Raw genomic sequence first — 18907 nt, 5'->3', positions numbered from 1 at the left:
TGTATGTGCATTAAAGAATATATATCCATATTTGTAGCGATATTAGCTTTTCAAAAGTAGAAGGAAGATTATTTCTAGTAAGGTTGATTAATTTAAACATTTATCAAAAGATAAAGAATCAATTAAGAAAATCCTACTTTATAAACAATCTCCTGTCTTCAAGTGGGTAGGTGATGTAATAAATACTTGGTTCAGTTTTGTCGCAAAGTTGTTCAAAAAAATAGACGTAGGGTATTAGGGAATGATGGTAAATCAATTGATGAGGTTGTGAATTTTCATCGACTGAGATGGTTGGGCTACGTGTTACGTATGCCTGAACACCGTTTACCACAACGCGTAATGCTGACTAGTGTTAGGGGATGGTTAAAAGAAAGTTAAGGGTGGCCAAACGAAAACTTGGCATTAGTCCATGAAGTCACTAACTCCTAGTCTGAGCCATGTTGGTGGATGCAGACTAATTGGTTGAAGTCCGTGTGACGATCGTAATCAATGGATGGAGACTGTGTGACATGGCTTAGAATCGATCACAATGGCGTAGGTGTATACACTCTCTGTCTTCCCTTAAACTAAGAGATTAAAATCACTTCATATCTTTCTTTCTACGAATTAATTCTTTCTTCGTGTACTATTCCTTATATGCAATCTTTCTTCTATATATTACCACCAATGACTTAACTACTTCTATGAACCCGGTATTCATCTTTTTGTGCTGATAATATGTGGCAGCTTGGACCGATGCATATATGTGCCTGATCCTACATTGTACCTGACTGACTAACTGACAAATTTTGACAGACTTAAATTATTCAGTTTCAAGCATCAAATCAATTAAAGATTATACTTCCATTACAGCGCTTTAGAAAAAAAATCTTATTGGCCAAATCTACTGTATTAATTATTCCCCCTAGAAAATTGAAGGGTCATTTACATAATACTAACTTACCTCTGAAGAATTCATAATCTGTTGACGTTTCCATATTAACAATTCATGTATTGATAAATCACCAAAAGATGATGTTAGTTCATTATGAAGAACTTTATTACAAACACCTTCAGCGTCAGCATCAGGAAAAAGAAACTTTTTTCAAGCAAAACACGATAAAAGAAAAAAAATCGTAAAAATCCATGATATTATTGAATGAAAAAAATACCACGTGAAATATAATACGAAAATAACTTCATACCTAAAATATGACCGATAAATGCAGAGGACGCACTACTATAGGAAGGCCCCCAAATACCGTGGTACGGTTGAGAGTGGAGAAAGTCCGCTCACCCTCTCAAAATGCCCTCACATGACCACGCGTATATAGCCTCTGACAGGGTGGTCCTACTCACTGCCTTCTCGCGGCATTACTGTTGTTTACGAAATTGAGAGGACGTAAAGCGAATTTCCGGCGCTTTGACTGGGTTGGTGGACATAGAGAGTCCACCTAAGGGAGTTGGATATCCTGATTCAAAACCAATGCTCCACATGGGCTCCAGTATCCTGAAGGAACAAATGACGTATGAACCAATTATTAGTCACTGGCTACCATGGGACTCCATCTCCTTACGATGCTCCACTGCCTTGTGGATCAGACCTTTAGGTCAAAGGCTCGGGGTGTGGCCTCCTGAAAAACCACCTGCTTCAGTTTGGGCACCCGGGCAGTATCACAACCCTCACATATATCGAATGAGATCTGTGTGGCGCATATCTATTTGGTGCCTCCTTCTTCCAATGTTTCTGTGTCTAAATAAATATAATAAATGAATAAATAATTTACCAACAAGTATAGATTTTGAGTAGATGGACACATACAAAGAACAGTAGTTAATGAGTGTATAATCATATCAAAACAAACTTATAATCAATGATATTACCTAAGAACAACAAATTTATTTTGATAGTTAAGCATACTGTAACTAAGCGCTTCATCTTTATACGCACTTAACATTCTCTATCTCTTTACATTCTCATTGTTATTGTGTAGCGCATATGTATTTGGTTCCTCTTTGTACCAATATCTATGTGTTCAAATAAAATAAAATAAAATAATCACCTCTCCAAATTGTTAAGTTTGAAGAACTAATTTAAAAAAATGTTTTCAATAACAAAAAAATACACGGATATTCTATCACTACTACTTACTAGTAGAAACTGAATGACTGAATCACTTGACAAAACGGAACCTAAACAATAATAATATTGAATAGAATAACAATAATTAAGAACATAAAACATATGAGATTATTGATTTGAAACATCAAAACTTCATAACGAAAATAGTAGAAATCGATTAAAAGAAAAATATATGTATTCAACGAACATCTGTTTATAGTTAACTTCGATATAGATTTTATGAACATCTAGTGGGAAACTAAACGGAACTCTTCGAGTTCAATTTGATATATTAACTTATAGATCACTTGTGTACAAGTAAAGATTATGCTATAGCAAAACAAAGTTTGACTAAATTCAATGTATCACTGTTACAATTGGAATCACAACGAAAAAAAATTCTTACTTTCTCCTGAATTTTCAGCATTTTCGAAGTTAAAAAGTAATTGGGGGAGGGGGTAAAGTAGGAATACAGTTAGCAGTTTGACTTTATCGCATCCTTGATTGTATAGTCGACTAAATATATAACAATTGTGATGATAGATGACAATTCATCGATATGACAATCGAGCAATGAAATAGCCATATCAATATAGTTCAGTTGTACACTGTATATAAAACGTCAGTCAGTCAGCTACAACGTAGGACCAGACACATATGTACAAAATGTAAACATAATTTTTAGGAAAAATTAAGACGAGCAACCAGATGGATCATTATTATTCTCTTCCTGATGTTATTATGAAAGGATTCTAAACTATTTTCTTCGCGAATAGGATGTGACTGGTTTGCTGGGCAAGAATTAAGCCTGATTGTCACGTTATTTGTAACTGAGTGGCCGACAATAGCTCATATTCTCAAAACATCCTGTTTTTTTTTAAAAAAGTAACATATAATCTATGTTCAATTTCGCGCTTATTTTTCTACATAATTTGCTTGCGAAACTTATCCAACACTCATTCGACTAGCTGGTTGTTTTGTCGTCTGATAATCAGTCTATTTAATAACAATAACTCGATCTAGTGAACAGTAGTTATCAGCTGGTCGCATTGCTTGGCAATGTATCAAGCATCTATCGAACAGAGTTCTTTTAGGTTTTTGATTGTGATCATGAACCGATTGATGTTAGACCACCACAATTGAAAACCTAGAAGCACTGGACGGCCGTTTCGTCCTATTGTGGGACTCCTCAGCAGTGCGCATCCACGATCCTGCTCGCAGGATTCGAACCCAGGGTTTTTGGTCTCGCGTGCGAACGCTTAACCAACTGGACCACTGAGCCGGCATCCAATGGTGATAGTTTCTAACTGATAAAAACACATTATTCATTACGATTCATTTAAAACATCGTCTAGATAGAAAAATATATTTGAGTACTTGCTTTTTGTACAATGATAATCGTGTGTGGGTATGGGGCCAATACAGTTTATTAGTATCTTTGTCTCCCACTTACCCTCCACTTCTAATCTAGTTGACCTTTCATTTTTATATATAAATGTTCTTAACAAATATATAATGTGTGGTCAGATTATTCGAAATGTATTACGCTAAACTATTCATCATATAGTTCTGATAATCTTCGTCCTTTTATTACACAATTCAATACAACATACTAATTAAAGATCAATCTGAATGTCAGAATATTTTCTTCGAAATTCTTTAGTAGTTCAAGTAAATATCTGGATATCAGACAATGAAAGTTATGCAGTTAAACCGTCCAATCAAAGTGTATGTATTCCAAGATCAATTCAAGCGTCGTACATTTTTATTGAGGTTATAAGTAAACCATTTGAAAAGTTTATATCAGTAGTTCTGTTATTATTATTATTATTATTATTATTATTATTATTATTATTATTATTATTATTTGAACACATAGATATTGGTACGAGGTACCAAATAGATATGCGCCACACAGATCTCATTCGATATATGTGAGGGTTGTGATACTGCCCGGGTGCCCAAACTGAAGCAGGTGGTTTTTCAGGAGGCCACACCCCGAGCCTTTGACCTAAAGATCTGATCCACAAGGCAGTGGAGCGTCGTAAGGAGATGGAGTCCCATGGTAGCCAGTGACCAATAATTGGTTCATACGTCATTTGTTCCTTCAGGATACTGGAGCCCATGTGGAGCATTGGTTTTGAATCAGGATATCCAACTCCCTTAGGTGGACTCTCTATGTCCACCAACCCAGTCAAAGCGCCGGAAATTCGCTTTACGTCCTCTCAATTTCGTAAACAACAGTAATGCTACGAGAAGTTGGTGAGTAGGACTTCCCTGAGAGTAATTGTATGCACGTGGCCAGGCGATAGCATTTGGAGAGGGTGAGCGAACTCTCCACACTCTCGGCCGTACCATGGCATTTAGGGGCAGTTCTCTGTATATATTTAGGTAATTTATAGTTTAAACACAAAATGAATACAATATTAGAAAACAAGAAAAATTATTGTAATATAAACATTATGCTTACTAGGATTGTCTGATGAGATATCAGTCGTTTGAATAGGTTGTTCATATTCAGAACAACATTTGAACAACCTCTGAATTCGTACACCTAAAACAATAGTGTAACAACAAAAGTGTACATTAACCACATATATAATAAACCAGCTTTCACAAAACATGACTAAATGTTGTCACACTATGTAGTAAAATAGAAGTTTATATTTGAGTTTAAGGCTAGTAGTAGTCAGATCAAGGAATTAGCATCAATCAGATAAAATTATTGACTATGAGTGAGAACAGAGTCCGGAAATATAAACATTCGTGGTTGGGGTATTTGTGAGTGAATTATAATACATTACTGAAGAATTTGGTTAACACGGTTCGTAATCAATTTACATTGCTATGGATGCATTCTTTTTCTTACCTTCCTGTTGTGGATGCGGAGGAATAGACCAATAATTATCATGTTAAGTCCAATGGTGTCCTTGGACTTTAAACGGACATTTCCTATTGGTCGATGTCTGTTCACTTGTTGAATATTGTACAAAATGTTGTTTTCTATTTTATGGTACGATGTGGTATGCTTGATTGGTATATAAACAAAGTATGTTTGAAATATAATGATTCATATCTCCGAGGCTGTGACTTGTGTTCTGGACTCAACTAACTGGGCTAGACAGGGAAGTGGGACCAATCGAGACTCTAGGCCGCCCGTACGTGTCACTGTAATCGATCGATAAGTACGCTGCTCTCTAATTTTCCAGTCAAGGATACAACAACTAGCACAGGGTAAAGATCGACCGCAACTTAAAGTCATAACACTTCCATTGGATTTTAAGTACTAATATTATCTTATATTTTGCATTGTTTGATTTCGTCTATACCTTTTAAACGTATTTCTTTTAGTTTATCACCACCATTGCTGCTATTCGATTCTGTGTCACACTGTTTTATATGAGTCCTGAGAGTACGTACTACGATCAGGCTTCTTTGATATCAATGAGGTGAGGTTCAGACCCACAAACTACTTGTTGAAAAATGACTAATGTAAATACAAAGCTACTGAATCCATCTACTGAACAACAGCGCCTAGTAGTTTCTGGTAAAACTAAAACGGCTTCGAAGGTTAAGTTGTGAAAGGATAACACGGAGAGAGTGGGATAAAGAGCGATACGTCACTTCAATCACAGTCTTCTATCAACTTCACTCGGACATTGGTATTGCAATGAACGAGAATACAAGTGGGGACAACTGAATATAAATGAACACAAAATTACAGAACATCTTAGTAAAATCTGAGAACCATACAGTAAATACTTTATTTGCAAAATGTCAGTCAATCGTCTCAGAATTCATTGTTCCTTCATTTCTACAGCAATCATTCTCTGTTCACGTTCTCTTTTCTTTGATCTTCTTAACCCTCTGGCTTCAGGTATTTCGCTTCCGATTGGTGACTCATACTACTTATATCTATCGACATCAGTAGCACACACCACAGTATCACTTCATTAATGACATGTGAGGTGGAAGTAAGTTATGATTAGTCAGCAGGTGAAGACAGAGATATTCGGTTACATTAACTATAAAGGGAAATCTTATATTAAAAGTTGATCCCAATTTCGTTCCAATTTTACTCCACTTTTTGTTGATTCGTGTTGTTATTTATCTAAACATATAAACAATGGTACAAGGAAGCACCAAATAGATATTCGCCACATAAATCATTCGATTTGTGTGAAGACTGTGATACTGCCCGGACGTCTAAACTGAAGCAGATGGTTTTCTTAGGGAGCCACACCCAGAGCCTTCGACCTAAAAGTCTGATCCACACGGTTCATACGCCAATTGTTTCCTTGGGATCCTGGAGCCCATATGTACCAATGTTCTGGAATCAGGGTTCTCCAACTCCCCAAGGTGAATCCTCTATATCCACCAACCCTGTTAAAGCACCGGACATTTGCTTTTCGTTCCCTCAATTTCGTAAACAACACACCTGCTCGCAAGAAGGCAGTGAGTAGGACTTACGTGACAGTGGCCGTATATGCGAGCATTTCGAGATGGAGAGCAGACTCTCCCTATCCTCGATCATACCAGGGTATATGAGGGCTGTGTTGTGTTAATGAACTCTAGTCTGTATCTGATTCTTCATCGTTGGTTAAATAAATGGAGCGAGTATATCATATGACCAAGTACCGTAATTTGTTGAGTCTATTGATCTAGCACCTACTCTAATGAACGAGTATTTAGCCCTACTGAACTAATTATCCTATATTTAGTATCCAGGGTAGGATTATATCAAATGTAGTATCGATGTATTTTACTATTTTTCCAGCATAACAGTCGGTCAGTCATACACAGCGTGAGAGGTCATTTTAAGAATGAACTCGTTCGTAAAAAGTATCTTCAAACCCATCGCCGTTGTTACAAATCGACTATCTAACTAGAACACGTCAATAGTAGTAGAAACTAGGATTCGGGTTTATTACTCAATTGTTACCATTCAATTGCTTCAAAATATTAAATCAGATTTTACCTATGTCATCTAGTAAGTTAATAGCTCAATTAAGTAAGAAATTTTATTTTACACAAATACGAAATGAAAGCATACTCATTTTATCGGCGAATGGATTACTTGCACATAATTGTAATTGACAAATTGGTGCACCTTCCGGCTTTAATGATCTACAAAGTAACAATAGAAACAAATGAAAGACAAGTTAGGTAGGACAATGACTTGAGAAAACAGACATAGAAATAACATTCATTAAAACCAAGTAATTTTTAAAAAATTTTGATGATTTTTATTTCAATGTTTATTTTTCATAAAAACTCGACAATGGTAGTTGTTTACTGATTAGACCGATGGTTTATACATATACAAAATACAACTTACTTCCATGACGGTTTCTCAGTGATTGCATGGCTAGGTACTAACGGCCAAGTAGTAGCTAAATTAAACGATCTATTTAACGAGAGAGAAAAAGATAATGGTAAAATGTTACATGTATAAAAAACAGTAACCTTATAATTAGTATTGAACTTACAAATCGCGGCGGGGGTGTTGTTTACGAAATTGAGAGGACGAAAAGCAAATGTTCGGTGCCCTAACAGGGTTGGTGGATATGGAGGATACACTTAGGGGAGTTGGAAAACCTTGACTTCAAAACAATAGTACACGTGGGTTCCATGATCCTAAAGAAACAATTGGCGTATGAACCTATTGTAGGTCACCGGCTACAATGGGATTGCATCTGTTAACGTTGCTCCAATGCCTTAAGGATTAGACCCCTAAGTTAAAGGCTCTGAGTGTGGCCCCTAAGGAAACCACCTGCTTCAGTTTGGACATTCGAAAGTATCACAGTCCACATACAAATCAAGTGGCTTATGCGGAGCATATATATTCGGTGCTCCTTTGTACCAATGTTTATATGTTTAAATAAATAAATTCATATCTTATAAAGTCCACTGTTGAGTAGTATTCTCAACCCCTGTTTAGACGAAATCGAAAACGGTGTAGTATGATAGGAGTTAATAAAGCTTTCGAAAGACAAGTGTTGTCATTTCGCCGCAAACTACCTTAAAGAGTTTATTGAGACTATTTAAGAGAATGACCTAATCAACGTATTTAAACACTACTTCTTATAACTATCTGAAATAGAATTCTATGAATATTAGTTATTTTTAGACGTTTCGTGAATTTCTAAGATACTGACATTTTCTAGTAGGTTAAACCCCTTGCCTTTAATCCCGTGTGGCGTAGGTGAGATATCCGTCTGCTAACAAAAGGACTAGTAAAATGAACACTAGTTCACTTCGTTCTACCTTATGGGTGTGAAACATGACCTTTAAAAATAGAGGATATTCGTTGGTAACTAGTATTTGATTATAAGTATCTTTAAACCATTGTTCATGTATTTTAGAACCTCCAATTTAGAGATTTTGAGGTTAGACGCAGAATACAAGGTAAATATGGCAAATCGATTGACGAAGTGGAGAACCTTCATCGACTGAGATGGTTGGGACAAATCTTACACATGCACATCCACCAACTATGTACGATGATGGTTGATGTAGGATTAAACTGGAAGAAAGCCAAAAAGAAGCGAACCAAGACATGGCATCAGTTGGTGAAAACACTGACTGTTAAACAAAGCCATGTAGGTAGGTGGGTAGTACACATTAATTCGGTACTTGTAGATTAATTTGAAAAGGATCACTATTATTTAAATCACAGGACTGATGATGTCGACTAAAATGACAGTGAAAGCTACAAAATGAAATCATCCAGCTTAGAGAGTACAACACAATCAACATTACAATGTACTTAATAAGTCGAGGATTGGGAGGAAATAAGTTAATGATCTGAAATAGAAACCTGACTCGTGAGAATCCATTTGAGCATTTAAATAAGCGAACAGAGATATAGTGAACAAATTTACTACAAACTCACAGATTCAATGAAGATCTTTGTAATAAGTCAAATGAGAACATTAACGAGTTAGTATTCTGATACTCCACTGTATTTTCAATAATAAAAGCAAAACAAAACCGAGAAAGTATGTTTTAGTTATGACGACGACAACAACACTTAACATAAGAATTAAATTAAAATAATAACAATAACTGGACTAAATCACTGATTTGATTTGGTTTATGGATATCGGCTATTCAAGAAACTAGTCATTCAGTTCGACCTTGCGAAGAACAGTGGGTTTATACTGCCGTGGAATTAAATAACAGGACTACACCGTCATTTGGTGGTTGCAACAAATATTTATTAGTGGTCAGTACAGAAGTAAACTGGAATAAGGCTAAGAGTGACTGTATTAGAACGTAGTAACAACTATGAAATTTGTAAACAAGGAATTTACATCAAATGAACACATTGTATTTTCCTTGATATTAATATCACCTAAATGTACCTTTGAAAAAAAACCATTGATATATCATGTGATTACATATCTGTAAACAATTTTCAATCACGTGTACCTGTAAAACTTCTTAAAGATTTACTATTAGTATGTACTGACAAAGTTTAGTTCACTTTTGAAGGTGAATACTTTCGTCAGACTGATGGAGTTGCTATGGGTAGTCCGCTAGGATCATTATTAGCAGATGTGTTCATAGCACATGTTGAAAATCTGACTCATGGCCTAATCGAAAACATGTCACTTTATAAGAGATATGTGGACGATATCTTAGTTGTTTGTGAAAGGAAAGAGGATATGTACTGTTTATTGAATAAATTTAACACTCTCCAAAACTATATCAGTCTTTCATGTGAAGAGGAGAAGAACGATCAGCTCCCCTTCCTAGATATACTTCTGAGTGGACGAGAAGATGGCTCAGTCAAGCGATCCATTTTTACAAAACTAACGTGGACAGGTCAACACCTTAGTTATTATAGTTATTGCCCTGTGCAATACAAACGTGGTTTGATAAGGTGTCTTTTCAACAGACTCGACCGTATTTGTACCAATGACGCCATTGATGATGATGCTAAGTTGCTAAATAAAACGTTAATAGAAAATGGCTATCCTCTGAAATTCATAAATAGATGGAAAGTCCATGGTACAGCGAGACCTACTGTAGCTTCGGTAGAGAAAAAGCCTGTCTACATCACCTTACCATTCAGAGGTGATTCAAATAGCCTTTTACTGAAACAACGACTTAAATCAGTCATCAATAAAACTTATTGCGCAGCAAAGGTCATCATCAAAGAAAGAACAAGGTGCATGCTTCATTCAAAACCTAAAGTACATGGAAACGATTGCGTCACATCCCACTGTATTTATCAATTTAAATGTGTGTTTGGTCACACATACATAGGGAGGAGTAATCGTGATCTCAACATTAGGGTGAGTGAACATGTACCCAAATGGCTTCAGAAACAAATACAATCAAGTGACCCAATAAGAGCAGAGGATAAACATCCATCATCCTCTATTGCTAAACATATAATTGAAACAGGTCACAAGATTGATCTAAATTCAGCTTTTGTAGTGCTGTATAAAAGTGTAAAAGGGCGTATACTAAGGTTCATTGAAGCCTTAGCAATACGAAAATTCAAAGCCCCTTTGCGTGTTCAAAAACAGTTTGTTCTTACCTTAAACCTACCCTGGTAATAGTGACTTATTACCCAGAGTGATTAGGTTTCGCTTTGTGTTCACATTATTATTATTATTACTCTTATCATTATCCTTATCTCCTCTTACCCCGTTTCCTGTCTAGTTGACCTTTTATTTTTCATATATAAATGCTCTTAACAAGTATATGTGTGATCAGATTGTTCGAAATGTATTGCGCTAATATATCACATAGTTCTGATAATCTTCTTCTTCTAATATCATTATCGAAACTATGAAATTGCTATGTCGGAAAACGAAGCCTCAGGATGTACAGTTCTTGATTAAGGTCCGTACATTAGTTTTAATTTACGACCAAGGGGGATATCAATGTAAATTTCTAAGATTTCTGAAAATAAAACAAATAAATAATATAAGTAAATATAAGCACAGGCTCTGAGTTGATTATAACTAGACAGACTTTTTAATAAGTAATAAGTATACATATGTCACATTTAAAACTTACCTCGTAATGACGACCATGATGGTAGATGATATATGAATCTGGCTGAAATATCTAATTTTGGAACAGGATAATTCACACTCCAAGGATAACCCTGTACAATAAAAAAAGGCATCGAAAAATCAGTTCGGTAAAACTAACACGTTTTAATGTACATTTATAAAAATATCTGAGTCGTTTTAATTCAGGCTTTCGACGAAACCTCGCCTGAATCGCAAAAATAAAAAATGTTCTAACTAAATAGTGTGCATAATGTCCGTATCCATCAACCAGGTTAAAGCGCCGGAGTTTCACTTTTCATCCTCTCAATTTCTTAAACAACACCATCGCCACGAGAAGGCAGTGAGTAGGACTTCCCTGGGAGTGATTACATGCATGTGGCCATGTGAGAGCATTTCGAGAGGGGAAGTTGACTCTTGCCACTTAGCCGTACCAGGGCATTTGGGGGCAGGTTAATTCAAATCCATACTAGCTTTTCAATGACCAGGTCATAAAAAGAAATACTACCTAGAAATTAACAAAATGCTTTTTAACAAAAGCACTTAAATCATTTCAATGATACTTACCAATTTAGTAAGGAATATTTCTTTTAGCCCACTAAGATGTGTACAATTAGCTAATATTTCACTTTCAATACGGCAACAAGTAAAATCAATATTTAATGAACCAATCCGATTAGAAGTTGATAATGATGATGATACTGTATTAATATTATTGTGAAGATAATTCGTATAATCACTTGATGTAAGACAAGATGATGCAGCCAAACCAAAATATGTAGGTCCATAATGTTCCACCAAAACTGGTACAGGACTATACTAATGCAAATAACAATATTAATAGTGAAAGAAGTTAAATTCAAAGAGAAATATTAAATAATAATGTCTTTCAAAGATATACTTTGTTATACAACTCATTTCAGCTAGAAGGGAAAACACTGGAAAAAAAAGAAACCAGGAGAGCGTCGGATAAACGCTTTTATCTTAGTTTATGAGACTTCTAAATAGTATTTATTCATCAACCACATTCCCTTAAAGATCCAGCATAAATTCTTCAAAATTTCAAGGCGAGTAACACTATTAGCTAAGATTTGAAATTTTAGTGCACCTATTTTGAATTTCCATCAATTCATGATATTGATTTGTGACGACAATTCGTTTTTTTTAAACTAATATCCAACAAATTGCACAAGCAGGTGGCTATCGAAACTTAGTAGCTAAGTGGATAATTGGATGGTGCTTAAAGCGGACGGTACTGGGTTCGAGTCCCGGAGTGAACATCAATTCTGGAATGCAGGTATATCCAGCTTACGAGTCCCAAAAAGGAAGGAACCTGCGTCCTAGATAACACTGTTAGCCACTATCCATGTCAGTCAGTCAGCTACAACGTAGGACCAGGCACATATATGCATCGGTCCAAGTTGCCATACCTCATTAACACAACAAGATGAACACCAAATTCATAGAAGTAGTTAATTCAATGTTGATAATATATAAAAGAAAGATTGCAATAAGGATATAGTACAGGAAGAAAGAATTAGTTGGTAGAAAGAAAGATATGAAGTGATTTTAATCTCTTAGTTTAAGGGAAGACAGAGAGTGTATACACCTACGCCATTGTGATCGATTCTAAGCCATGTCACACAGTCTCCATCCATTGGTTACGATCGTCACACGGACCCCAACCAAGTAGTCTGCATCTACCAACATGGCTCAGACTACAAGTTAGTGTCTTCAAGCACTGATGCCACGTTTTGGTTTGGCCGCCCCTAACTTTCTTCCAACCATCTCCAATACCGGATAGCATTGCACGTCGTGGTAGTCGGTGTTCAGGCATACGTAACACGTGGCCCAACCATCTCAGTCGATGAAGATTCATAACCTCATCAATTGATTTACCATCATTCCCTAATACCCTGCGTCTAACCTCACTATTACTTACCCGGTGATCCCAGCAGATGCGAACAATATTTCTAAGGCATCTGTGGTCAAATACTAGTAGCCTACGAGTGTCTTCTACTCTTAATGGCCACGTTTCGCTACCTTAAATTAAAACAGAACGGACTGCCACGCAGTATATTCGTCCTTTTATTGATAGACGGATATCTTGCCTTCGCCATAGGTGACGTAAGTTGGCAAAAGCCAAACGAGCTTTTCGAATCCGTGCTAAGATTTCGTCAGACACCAACCCATTAGGGCTGATCAGACTTCCAAGATAAGTGAAGTTGTCAACGCGTTCGACTACTTCACTCCCTGTATTTAGTTCAGGTGTTGACGCAGGCCAGTCCTGAAGCAGCAGCTTGCATTTAGAGGGAGATAAACGCATTCCAAACATTCTGGCATTGTTGCTCAGTGCTACCAGAAGACTCTGCATTTTGTCAGCGTCTTCACCAAACAGGACTGTATCATCTGCGTATTCTAAGTCGATAAGTGGACATCCTGGTAGGAGATCAATACTCGAGAATTCAGTAGACGAGAATGTTATTTCTATCAATAGATCTAGTGTTGGGGACGATAGATCCCCAAACTCATATTTTAAATTTTATCTTACCGATCATCTTATCGATTGAATGTTAGATATTTTTATTGGGATCAATTGATGAACTATCGATTAAATGCGCAAATAGGTCAGTTGGTGAACTATCGATTAAATGCGCAAATAGGTCAATTAATGAACTCATTGATTAATGTTTAAAAATTTTCTATGACAATATCGATTGTAAATAATTGTATAAATACGCTTGACTTGTATGCTTGATCTGATCTGCCTGCCTGACTTGGTATCTGCTGTTGCTTGTAGAATACACTTTCTACGCCTTACCAAGACTTCTTGATCGAGTTAGCTGAGTCGAAGACAACGGACCAGAATAGTCTATTGAGTCTCTGAATCCTGAGCCTTCGTTCCGTTCCGAATAAGTCGAATCAGTAGTATCCTCAAGGTTAACGAACCTAACAATTTGGCGACGGTGGTTTTGGAAACATGGATCCTTCTAAACTTGAATTATTACTCGAGCAGCAGATGAAACTTATTCAGATGTTAGCAGATGCAAAGCTTACGTCTAATACTCAACCAAGCAGTTCTGATCCTACTACTACTGCACCATCAGTTGATGGTATCGCTAACAGTATCTCCGAGTTTCATTACGGTCCAGAATCCAATGTCACGTTTGATATGTGGTTTCGACGTTACGAAGACTTATTCAAGTTCGACTTTGCTAATCAGGATGATGCTTGGAAGGTCCGCTTGCTGCTTCGAAAGTTGGGTCCTAATGAACTAGACAGGCATTGCAAACTAATTCTGCCTCTAAACCCACGCGATCGCTCATTCTCGGACACTGTCCAGTCATTGAGCCAACAATTCAGAGACAACTCCTCACTATTCAATGCGCGTTATCGATGTCTGAAGCTCACTATGAACGAAGATGCTGATTTTCTCACACATGTGGGTATCGTTAACCGAGAATGTGAACGCTTCCGGTTGAAGTCGCTTACAGAAGACCAATTTAAAGCACTCATTCTCATCTGCAGCCTTCAATCATAGAAGTTCAGTGACATTAGAACACGTTTGCTAAGTCGATTGGACCAAGATCCAAAACTAACCCTTAATGATATTGCAAACGAATATCAACGCCTAATCAATCTACAGCGTGACACTACGATGGTCCAGCGTGGTGGTTCAGATCGTACCGAAGTTCATGTAGTCCAACAACCACGCAACTCGCATAAATCTGCCTCAGCGACATCGAGTTCAGGTCAACAGACAAAAACAAATCCTCCTGCTCCATGCTGGCACTGCGGTGCATGGCATTTTGTTCGATACTGTCCATATAAGCAACATCGGTGCAGGAAATGTAATGCGGTGGGTCATAAAGATGGGTTTTGTCGAAAAAAGAAGCCGAGCAGCTCCAGAGGTACCAGAAAACCTACTAGATCCAACACGAATTCGTTGAGTCTAATAGCAAGCTGTGAGAACTCAACCCCAGTTGAGAGGAAATTTATTACCCTTAATATTAATGGGCACACGTTTAGATTGCAAATAGACACTGCATCTGATGTAACAATTCTCTCACGAAAATATTGGATCAGAATGGGAAGACCACGCATGGTTCCAACAACACAAAAACCTCGAACTGCATGCAGTAATTACCTACGTTTGTTGGGACAACTAGATTGTAAAGTGGCTTTTCACGATTCGACGTTTACCGGTGTATGTTACATCACACCAGCTGATCTTAATCTACTTGGACTAGACTGGTATGACCGGCTACATTTAGCTGACGTTCCTTTAAGCACCGTATGCCATCTGGTGAAACAACCTCATCAACCTGAAGCATATTCGAAAAAACTAATGACGGAATTTTCAACCATTTTCCAACCTGTATTGGGTCAGTGCACTGCTATGAAAGCAACACTTCGGTTGAAACCTGGAGCTAAACCTGTCTTTCGTCCAAAGAGACCAGTGCCGTACGCAGCATTATCGAAAGTTGACGAAGAACTTAACCGCCTTCAACTACAGGGAGTTATTACACCTGTTTCTTATTCTGCCTGGGCAGCACCCATTGTAGTTATTAAGAAGGCTAATGGCACAATCCGAATATGCGCAGATTTTTCCACAGGTCTTAACGCAGCTCTCGAACAGCATCACTACCCACTGCCAGTCCCTGCAGATTCGTTCACGATGTTAAATGGTGGGAAGTTCTTTGCAAAGCTGGACCTCGCTGATGCTTATCTACAAGTGGAAGTGGCTGAAGATTCGAAAGAGTTACTTACCATAAATACTCATCGTGGCTTGTTTCAGTACAATCGCCTACCATTTGGTGTTAAAACAGCTCCATCAATTTTTCAGCAACTAATGGATACCATTCTATCGGGTATCCCGAGGGTCGCAACTTATCTCGATGATATCTTAATTGTTGCCACATCGTTAGAACAGCTTAGAGAACGCACGAAAGCTGTACTACAACGCATCAGCGATAACGGATTCCGATTACGCCCAGAAAAATGCCAGTTTTTCTTGAAGTCAGTTAAATACTTGGGATTCATCTTTGATGCCGCAGGTCGCAGACCAGATCCTGAAAACATCCGAGCTATGAAACAGATGCCAACTCCCACTAATATCTCTGAGCTACGATCATTCCTGGGACTAATTAGCTACTATTCAGCTTTTGTTCCGTCGATGCATGACATACGCGCCCCGCTAAATCATCTTCTGAATAAGAATACCAGCTGGAATTGGACAAAAGAATGTGAAGCTGCATTTTGCAAGCTGAAAACCATCATTAGCTCTGAACTATTATTGACGCACTACGATCCGTCCATGCCTATCATTGTCGCTGCAGACGCTTCAACTTTTGGACTCGGTGCTGTCATTTCACATCAGTTCCCAGACGCAACAGAGAAAGCTATTATGCACGCATCTCGCACGTTAACTTCAGCAGAAAGAAAGTACAGTCAAATAGAAAAAGAGGCTCTGGCTCTTGTGTTTGCAGTACGCCGTTTCCACAAATTCTTGTACGGTCGAAGATTTACTCTTCTCACTGATCACAAGCCTCTTCTCACAATTTTCGGTTCGAAATCTGGTGTTCCAGCCCATTCTGCAAACCGTCTCCAACGATGGGCTTTGATACTTCTGGGTTATGATTTTGACATTCAGTATCGGCGCACTCAACAGTTTGGTCAGGCTGACGCCTTGTCACGACTTATCAGCGAACACCATACGGCCGGCGAAGATACAGTTATTGCCTCCCTAATGACAGAGGACTACGCACAGTGTTACCTGACAACTGCTATTCGTGCTTTGCCAGTCTCAGCAGCTGAAATACAATCTGCATCCAAGAACGACTCCATCATAAAGAGAGCGATGAAATACGTCACTAATGGCTGGTCGCCGAATGGACTCGATGGTGACTTGAAACAGCTTTACCACCGTCGGGACTCATTATGCGTCGTAAACGAATGCTTGATGTTTGGAGATAGAGTAGTGGTGCCAGAGTCCTTAAGATCAGAGGTGCTAAAGCAATTCCACACTGGTCATCCTGGTATAAAACGAATGAAATCCATCGCCAGAAGCTATGCTTATTGGCCCCTCATGGACCAACATATCGTGGATTTAGTAAGCAAGTGCACACAATGTCAGCAAGCAGCTAAGTGTAACGCGAAAATACTACCAGTCCCATGGCCACAGCCTGAGTATCCCTGGTCCAGGATACATGTCGATTTCGCAGGCCCAATTAATGGAATCACCTATCTAGTCGTTGTTGACGCCTTTTCGAAATGGCCAGAAATCGTTCCCGTCATGCCCCCAACGACAACCCAAACGATGCAACTGTTGACAGAGATGTTCTCTCGCAATGGGTTACCGGATATAATCGTTTCCGACAACGGTTCGCAATTCACCTCAAGCCAATTTCAAGAATTTTGCAAACGCCTATCGATCAAGCATTTCCGCTCTCCACCTTACCACCCACAGTCAAATGGACAAGCAGAAAGATTTGTGGATACATTCAAGAGAGCTCTAATGAAGTCGAAAGGGGAGGGGACGCCAGTAGAAACACTGCAGAATTTCTTGTTTGTTTACCGAACAACACCTAGTGATATGCTACCACAGCAGAAGTCCCCGGCAGAGATCCTGATGGGAAGGAAATTGAGGACGATCCACAGTCTCATGTGCCCAAGAACCACACCACCACCATCTCAGACCAAATCTCAGAAGCTTCCAGCGTACGAGGTTGGATGCCCTGTGTTCGCTCGAGACTACACAGCAAATCATGGTCCTTGGATCGAAGCACGTGTGGTTGGAAGACTAGGCCAAGTTATGTACAAGGTAAAGGTGGGAAGAGACACATGGACTAGACACCGAAATCAACTACGTAAGCGGATAGCCCCAGACCACCCATCAACAGGAGTAAATCTTCCCCTCGATATCTTGCTTGATACTTTCAACTTACCGGCAACTCTACCACAAGAAAAACCTCAACAACAAGCTGAAACACGTCCCAGACGATGGCCTATAAGAGAACGGCGAGCTACAGTCAAGATGCAGGTTGACCCCAGGAAAGCCCGCTATTAAAAAGGGGAGGAGTGTTGGGGACGATAGATCCCCAAACTCATATTTTAAATTTTATCTTACCGATCATCTTATCGATTGAATGTTAGATATTTTTATTGGGATCAATTGATGAACTATCGATTAAATGCGCAAATAGGTCAGTTGGTGAACTATCGATTAAATGCGCAAATAGGTTAATTAATGAACTCATTGATTAATGTTTAAAAATTTTCTATGACAATATCGATTGTAAATAATTGTATAAATACGCTTGACTTGTATGCTTGATCTGATCTGCCTGCCTGACTTGGTATCTGCTGTTGCTTGTAGAATACACTTTCTACGCCTTACCAAGACTTCTTGATCGAGTTAGCTGAGTCGAAGACAACGGACCAGAATAGTCTATTGAGTCTCTGAATCCTGAGCCTTCGTTCCGTTCCGAATAAGTCGAATCAGTAGTATCCTCAAGGTTAACGAACCTAACATCTATGATGAAGTTAAACAAAAATGGAGAAAGTGGACAGCCTTGACGGACACCACTTGAGGTTGCAAAAGTAGATGACAGTTCGCCATAAGCCCTGACTCGGTTAGTAGTGTTCGAGTAAAGAGCCGCCACAAAGTTTATGTACTTCTGGGGTACGCCTTTCAATGATAGACACTGCCACAGAATCTCGCGGTCTACAGAGTCAAATGCTGCTTTTAAGCCGAGAAAGACCACCATTGTCG

At 38.3% G+C, this 18907-nt stretch overlaps 1 protein-coding gene across 1 annotated transcript in view; it reads right to left on the bottom strand.

Annotated features, from left to right (window-relative positions):
• Positions 1–18907, bottom strand: part of RAB3GAP1 (Rab3 GTPase-activating protein catalytic subunit) — a 57913-nt gene that overhangs the window by 29462 nt on the left and 9544 nt on the right. Inside the window, exons 8-15 of the mRNA XM_051212618.1 lie at positions 11701–11947; positions 11138–11228; positions 8997–9063; positions 7440–7508; positions 7155–7228; positions 4572–4655; positions 2132–2172; positions 944–1078 (exon numbers count right to left, since the gene is read on the bottom strand). Of these exons, the coding sequence (XP_051072808.1) occupies positions 944–1078; positions 2132–2172; positions 4572–4655; positions 7155–7228; positions 7440–7508; positions 8997–9063; positions 11138–11228; positions 11701–11947 (808 nt within the window). The remainder of the gene's footprint in view (positions 1–943; positions 1079–2131; positions 2173–4571; positions 4656–7154; positions 7229–7439; positions 7509–8996; positions 9064–11137; positions 11229–11700; positions 11948–18907) is intronic.

The sequence above is a fragment of the Schistosoma haematobium genome, chromosome ZW (assembly GCF_000699445.3).
Source record: "Schistosoma haematobium chromosome ZW, whole genome shotgun sequence".
NCBI lineage: Eukaryota > Metazoa > Platyhelminthes > Trematoda > Strigeidida > Schistosomatidae > Schistosoma > Schistosoma haematobium.
The sequence above is the reverse complement of the archived record's forward strand: the minus strand, read 5'-3'. Positions and strand labels throughout refer to the sequence as shown.